Here is a 7,167-nt window from a genome sequence, read left to right on the forward strand (position 1 = left end):
CATGTTAGAAAAAGTGCACCCACTGTCACAGGGAGGTGACAGGTGGAAGCTTGCCGTAAACTTTTTACTCCTTCCTCAGTATTTAAAACCATGAGCATGCTGTGCTTACTTGCGTTGGGTTTAAAATTTACCCAGCCTGAATTACATCAAACCCTGGGCACCTGTGGATAGAATTCAGGGAGTCCATGAACTTGGATGAGAAATCTACATTCTTATCTTCACAAACCTCTGATTGAGCTTTGGCATTTCTTTTCTTCAATTAAGAAAGTAGGCAGCAAACCACAGCAGGGCTAATCGTGCTTGCGATATTGTCACTCACAGAAATCACAAATGTTTTCACACCAAAATATAGTACATGTATCCTTGTCAGAGGAACCTGATGGGCTGCAGTCCATGGGGTCTCATGATTCAGACACAACTTAGCAACTAAAACCACCACCACCATCATTGTCTCAGAATTTTTAAGAAGTGCATTTCAATAAGCTTGTTTCAGTAAAATTGGAAATCTTAAAATCACTTCTAAATAATCATTGGGCCAAAGGAGACATTGTTGAAAATTTTTAAATATTTAGAATTTAGAGGGAATTCCCTGGTGGTTCAGTGATTAAGACTCCGTGTCTCCACTGCAGGGGACACGGTTTTGAGCTCTGCCTGGAGAACTAAGATCCCACATGCCACACAGGGCAGCAAATAAATAAATAATATAACTTAGAAAGTAGCAACAATGAAACTATTTTATATCAAAACTTGTAGGTTTAGAGTGGTACTATTTAGAGGAAAGTGGAAAATGAATTAACTTTCAAGTAAAGTTCAAGAAAAAAAAAAAAAACTAAATCCAAAGAAAATCTGAATTGTAGGATTAATAAAAGTAAATGGAGAAATTAATAAATGAGAAGTGATCAGCAAAGTCAAACTTGTTCTCAGAAAAGGTTCAAAGAAAGGCTCATTTGTGGCAAGGTTGGGGGGAAAAAGTGCACAACCAGGTGATGTGAGAAACGAACAGGACTGAGGCAGGGGTAGTGCTAAAATTATAGGAGAATCCAATGAATAGCCTTATGCCAGTAATTGTGGATACTCAGGAAAAAATGGGCAATTTCCCCAAAAAATATAACTTAACAACACCAACTCAAGAAGAAAGCAGAATTCCCCATGTGGGGAGCTGTCTAAGTGTGGCATGAGTGTTGAAAACACATTGAGCAGCTATTCAGTCATTCATCGGTTCAACAGTTGTGTATGGAAATAAATGGCAGTAAATAAAATAATCAGAACTCCACACAGTATGTCCATTTTGCCCAATGGGACTTGCTACAATGATGGCGATGTCTGTCCTGTATTGTCTTTGTCCAGTAGAGTATCCATCGGCCACATGTGGCTCTTTAGCTCCTGAACCCAGATGTGGCCAGTGGTTATCTAGCTAATAAGATCAAGAACACGTTAGTGGCTTCCTACAAGAGAATAAGTTGCTGAACCCTCGGAACCCTGACCTTTGCCAAAACAGCTCCTCAGCCTGTGGTGGGCAGTCCTGGTGGGCCAAACAGCCACGTGACCCCCAACTCCCCAATAGTCTGTAGAGCATGTTCTCTGTCTCATCTCATCTGCTCCTCACTCCCCTCTTGGAGCCTCAGTGGCTCAGGGGTCCTTCATTTCTCAGTGCTTGCTCTGTCACAGCCGTGCCGTGTCTCTGGCATGCCACCACCATGCTGGCCTCCAGAGTGAAGGAAGCACCTATTGCCCACCGGAGAAGTCAGCATGGAAGTTGGTGAGGGCATCGGGTAAATGGGCTGAGTCCTCCTGGCCCCTCGCTCTTCATCTGCATTGAAGGAATGGGCAGTGGTAGGTCCAGACGTGTGAACCAAGGGAGGCGGGGTGGCCTTGGCTGGATGCAGGGAGCAGACTGGCCAGGAGTACATTGTGGTCCCCAGCCAAAAAGTTGAAGTAAAACTAGAGAATATTAATATTAAAAAAAAAGTAAAGCAAAGGTCCCTCTCTCAGAATTCTTTCCAGATGAAAGACATAAGTTTCTTCAGCCCCAAAAAGAAAAGGCCAAGCCGTGTGGATGGGGAGAAAATGGATTCTGGAATTAGTATTTCTTTGTGAACTCTAAATCCCTTTGCTTTATCACACCCTCATTAATGAGGGCACAAAACATGGCCAAGTTGCACACAGAAGCCAGAGCAAGGGGGGCTGCGTGGGGAGGCCCCACCCGCTCAGGAGCATGGGCACTTTGCCAGCACAACTCTTCAAGTGGCAAGATGGCAGCCCTTTGGGGTCCCTGGAGCCCCTCCCTCCTGCGTGCAAAGCCACAGGCTGCTGACACCCCTGGCACACACTGGGGCTCCCTGGAGAACTGCCCCGCTGTCTCAGAAGATACTTCACGGGAGAGGCGAGGCTCTGCTGGTGGACAGCATTACAGGGGGTCTTGTATGCTTCTGTTTTTCAGGGATGATAATGGTGATTTTACTGCTGCTCGTGGCCATCGTGGTAGTTGCAGTCTGGCCGACCAACTAGTGGCCTTCAAGGGACCACCAACCAGGACACCTGCCAGTGATGGAGTAAAGCCGAGCATCCTCTTGGTACCCGAAAGCCGCTCTCAATAAATTCCCCCAAAGTTCTGACCTCGCCGTGCATTGCTTCAGCAGAAACAAACCAGGTGGTGCCTCTGCTGAGGTATCGAGCAGGATGGCTCTTTGGGGTTCTGCCTTGGTGATTGGGGTGCTAGCCCAAGGTCCCTCAGCGGTCACTGCCCCTTGGCTGCCAGTGGATTCCGGCCACCCCTTCAGTGTCCTGGGCCACCTGTGGGATGATGCTGAATTCCAGCTGAATTCTTGGCAGTTTGTAACCTTGGCAGTTTGTAAGTCTGGTCTGCTCTGGGCAGTCACATGGCCACATGGGAGGCCAGCGAGCAGCCACGGCCACGTGTGTCTTGGAGGGAGGAAGGGGCTGTGATGCAGGCAGGGCTCTGTGTAACTGCCCCCTACCCCCCCCAAGCTTGCCACTCCTAGTGGTGAAGTATCTCTGGACTCTACTTTGGGAACTACCTTTGGACCTAGAAGCACGTGCTTTTTTCCTCCCTTGGCGTAGTAAACCACTTTTCCAAAGCTGATGCATCTCTATCAGCAGCAGAATCAAGTCTGATGAACCAGGTGGGGAGATGGGAATGATCAAGCGGGAAAGTACCACGTGGGGTTCAAAGAAAGGTGTGATTCTGCAGTCAGACCAGGGCCTTTCTCTGGCTTCTAAACTGGCCCTGACCTGATGCAGAGTCGACTCATTGGAAAAGACCCTGATGCTGGGAAAGATAGAGAGCAGGAGAAGGGGGTGACAGAGAATGAGATGTTGGATGGCATCACTGACTCAATGGACATGAGTTTGAGAAAATTCAGGGAGATGGTGAAGGACAGAGAAGCCTGGCGTGCTGCAGTCCTGGGGGTTGCAAAGAGTCAGACACGACTTAGCAACTGAACAACAGCAAACCAGCTGTGACAACCTTGCGTGTGTATGAGTGTATGCATGTGTGATGATGAGGGCAGACAGATGGGCTAGACCTTGAGCGGGGTGCCAGGCCATCAAGGGTGGCGGTAGGTCGGGTGGGAAGGGGCAGAGGGCCAAGCTTCGTGCCTTCCCCCTTGGCTGTCAGAAGGCAGGCCAGGCTGCCAGGCCTTGCTTTGCCATCCATGGCTCAAGGAGAAAGAATTGGGGTTGGTGATAGAAAAATTAGGGTGGTTTCCAAGCACAAAATTTCACTGGAAGAGGCCAGATCGGGTGTGTGGGAGGGGAGTTTTGAGGTGGGGGGTCTCCTGGGGATTCCCTAGCGACCACAAGACAGGCATTGGAGGGCTATGTGCCCCTGGCACAGCTTTATCTCCTGGGACCCCGAGACCTGAGATAGCAGTGAGTAGGGAAGACCTGGGTCCAGACCCCGGGCCTCCGTCAGGGGAGCCCTGGCTCCGTGCTCGGTCTCTTGTAAGTCACAGCAGAGGGTGGGTGACCTTCTTTCTGACAGCTCTCCCCTTGAGGGGCTGGGTCACTTCCAGGCCACCTGGGCAGTCCCACTGCCACCTGCACACGGCACTCTCCCGGGAGGCAGTCTAGCCCTGGGCCTGGCCTGCCCGGGTCGCACCTGGACTTGGCTCCGTGTTGGCCAGGACCGTGTTGCAGTCACAGCCCCCCAAATCCTGACGACCTAGATCCGTCCCAGTGTCAGGGCCTCCTCGCTGCTGCTCGTCCATGCAGGTCAGCTGGGGGCCCAGACCCAGGCCCAGGGGACAGCCCCACGGCTCTGGCAGAAGAAGGGGGACTCTGGACACCCTCACACCAGCCGTGGATCACTCTGCCCAGGAGGGAAGCTGTTAGCTCTGCTCACAGCGAGCTCACTGGCCTGACTGTCACCTGCCCTGCTCAGCAAGGGGGCCTGGAAGTGCCCAGAAGACAGAGAGCCTGAACTGGGCAGTGATGGCCCCAGTGACCAGCACACCGCTCGTCAGCTGTGTGACCACGGGCCAGGTGCCGTCTGGGCCTGAGTTTCCCCCTCTAGGAAATGGAGAGAAGACGGTCTCCTGCCTCCAGAGCTGCCATGAGGACCAGGTGAGTCAGATGTGAGAGTGAGCTGGGGCACAGCAGTGGCTCTCCTGTCTGACTAGACCCCGCTGCCTGCTGACCTCCCAGGCGGCCAGCCCGTGCAGACCTGGCAAGGCCCTGGAAGCTGTGTTCAGACTGGGGCCAGAGGGCGGGGAGCAGGGCAGCCGTGAGCGGGAGCCCCACTTTACGTAGGGATTAGGACAGGGTAGTGGAGGAGAGGCCAAGGAGGTGCGCTTGCGTCAAGGCCAAGACACCAGCAGAGGGACCAGGCTGGACGGCAGGGGACGGTTTGGACCTTAAGGGGTCCTGGAGGCATTTTCCCTGTGGGCAGGGGGTGGGGCGGTTGCCAATGGATGCCCCAATGGAAGAGCAAGAATCCACCCATCTTGTACTAAACCCCAAATCTGTATAAACAGCGTCTCCTTGGAGTCCCCCACTTCGGGGCTCATGGGAAGTGGCATTGAAGGCCTGTTTGACTTTCTCACCTCCTCTTGACTTGCTTAGCATGGAGCCCCGGCAACTCGTAAGGCATCTTTGAGCCAGAGCCCCGGCGGCCTGGCTCAGCCACACGGGGAAGGCCTTTCCGAGCCAAGCGTGGAGCCCAGGTCCTCACACAGCGGCCTCTGTCCACCCGGCTGAGCACGCTCAAGGCCCAGCCCCCGCACTACTGTCACGGGACCAGTGGCTTCACTTCTCTGGACCCAGGGACGGGGCGGGCGGAAGAAGCTAGTTGGTTGAGACCATGGGATCTGTCATCCAGGCCTGGAGCAGGGCCGGGCAGGGAGGCTCCCCTGTACCCTGGCTTCCTCGGGGTGGGCTTCTCACGGGGGACACCCACCCCACTCTGAACTGAAGGGCGGCCTGAAATTGGCAAGGCATCTCAAGTGGCTGGGCGGAGTCACTTAGGCTCTGCTGCCTCAGGACACACAGTGCAGTCACGTGGCCTTTTCTAGTTGGGTTTGGCCACACCTGGTTTGCCCTCTCCCACCCCCACACCCCACAGAAGCATCAGGACCGGAGTCCCGGGGTGGCTTAAGGGCTCTGGATGGGTGGCACGAACAGCTACAACTCTCAGCATAGAAAGAGCGGCGAGACCCCATCACCTTGGGTGCATTTTCAATGAAAGTAACTTTATTAAAACAACAGCATAAGTATTGTTGAACTGAACTGATCATTTATTAATCATAAGCCTTTAAAGGTTCTTGTTGTTATTTAGTCGCTCAGTTGTGTCCGATTCTTTGTGACCCCATGGACTGTAGTCCGCCAGGCTCCTTTGTCCATGGAATTCTCCAGGCAAGGTGTACCATGTCAAGGAATCCGGGTACCTAGTTACAACTGGTACTTTTGTTCTGTTGAAGCCTCGCGATTATCAACAACTGTAACTAAAGCTTAGTTTTCAGTAGCCCCAGGACACCTGCTCCTGGCAAAGCCCTGGACCCTCCTTCCACAGGGCTCCTGCAGGACTCTAGACTGTCCTCGTGCTTTGAGAAGTGTTGGGTTCTCTCCTGGCCCGTCCTCTGAGAACTGCCAGCTATCCTGTGGCTGGTACTTCCTGCCTCTTGGCATAGACTAGTTCAAGGTCATCTTTTATCTAGCTGGGTTTTCTAACCTAGCCCTGCTGAAGGTAAGTGCAGTTTTTCCCTCCAGTTTTTTTTGAAAAGTGGGCCAAGGCTCCTCTTTCCTTTCATCGCTTCTTATGGCCTCAGAGTTCCTCCCAACTGCCTGCAGTAACAGAAGGCATCTGCGTCTTTGCAGACCAGACTTGCTGGCCTGTCGAGTCTCCACTTTTTTTTTTTTCCCCAAATACTGACAGACTTAATTGGGGGGGAGGGGAGGGTGGTTCCCACCTGTGATCCCACCCACTTAAATAAAAAAGTGCATAGAAAAGAAGGGATTTATAAACTTTTGTACAATATCTACATCCTGGGCCCCCAGGACCCAGGGGTGATTGCTGGTGGGCTGGAGGCAGGGCCCTTGGCACCTGTACGCCCACATCCACCTTGACATGAGGGTGGGGGTGAGATGCTCTGTCGAGTCTCCACTTTGATACAGTATTTGGGTGGATTAATTCACTGCTGTATTTCTCACATGGGCTGTCTGTCCTTTCACACCTAGGTTTTCTTGGTGTATTTCTTATACATCTTTATTTAGTCTTAACATGGACAGAGCTGTGTTCAACAGAATCTGAAACCCAGGTGTGTCTCTACCGTGAGTAGGCGGCACCCGTCCACAGTACTGTCTCAGGCCCTGGCAGGTGGAGGCGTTGGGGAGGCCTTTAGAAATGTGGGAGCTTCCTTGCCAGATCCTGGGGAGCTTGCACCCAGCGGGTCTGGGCTTTGGACTGAACTCTGCTGGCCCCCAAGTTCCTGATGGGAATCTCTGGTTCCTTGTGCCTCAGCATTTCAGTCTCTGAAATGGACTTTTCCAACCACCTTGGGTCAGTGCTCCACAGGGAGCTGGCTGATTTCCTGCACTGAGTTTGGCAGATGTCTTAAATCTGGCAAATGGTCCAGCTAGGTCTGAACTGGCTTTGAGGGGAGCCCAAAGCTGCAGAAAAGCCTCGCTTTCCCCTTGGCCTGTCTGGCCACT

General features: G+C 52.4%; 1 protein-coding gene across 3 annotated transcripts in view; it reads left to right on the forward strand.

The window, feature by feature from the left end:
- STX8 (syntaxin 8) overlaps nt 1-2,615 on the forward strand; it is a 199,266-nt gene extending 196,651 nt beyond the window's left edge. For all 3 annotated transcript variants that reach the window (XM_040243371.1, XM_040243372.1, XM_040243370.1), the window contains one exon: nt 2,441-2,615. In XM_040243371.1, coding sequence (XP_040099305.1) covers nt 2,441-2,597 — 157 coding nt within the window. In that variant the 3' untranslated portion in view covers nt 2,598-2,615. The remainder of the gene's footprint in view (nt 1-2,440) is intronic.
- Nucleotides 2,616-7,167: the final 4,552 nt, after the last annotated feature.

Source organism: Oryx dammah, unplaced genomic scaffold (assembly GCF_014754425.2).
Source record: "Oryx dammah isolate SB20612 unplaced genomic scaffold, SCBI_Odam_1.1 HiC_scaffold_8, whole genome shotgun sequence".
Lineage (NCBI taxonomy): Eukaryota > Metazoa > Chordata > Mammalia > Artiodactyla > Bovidae > Oryx > Oryx dammah.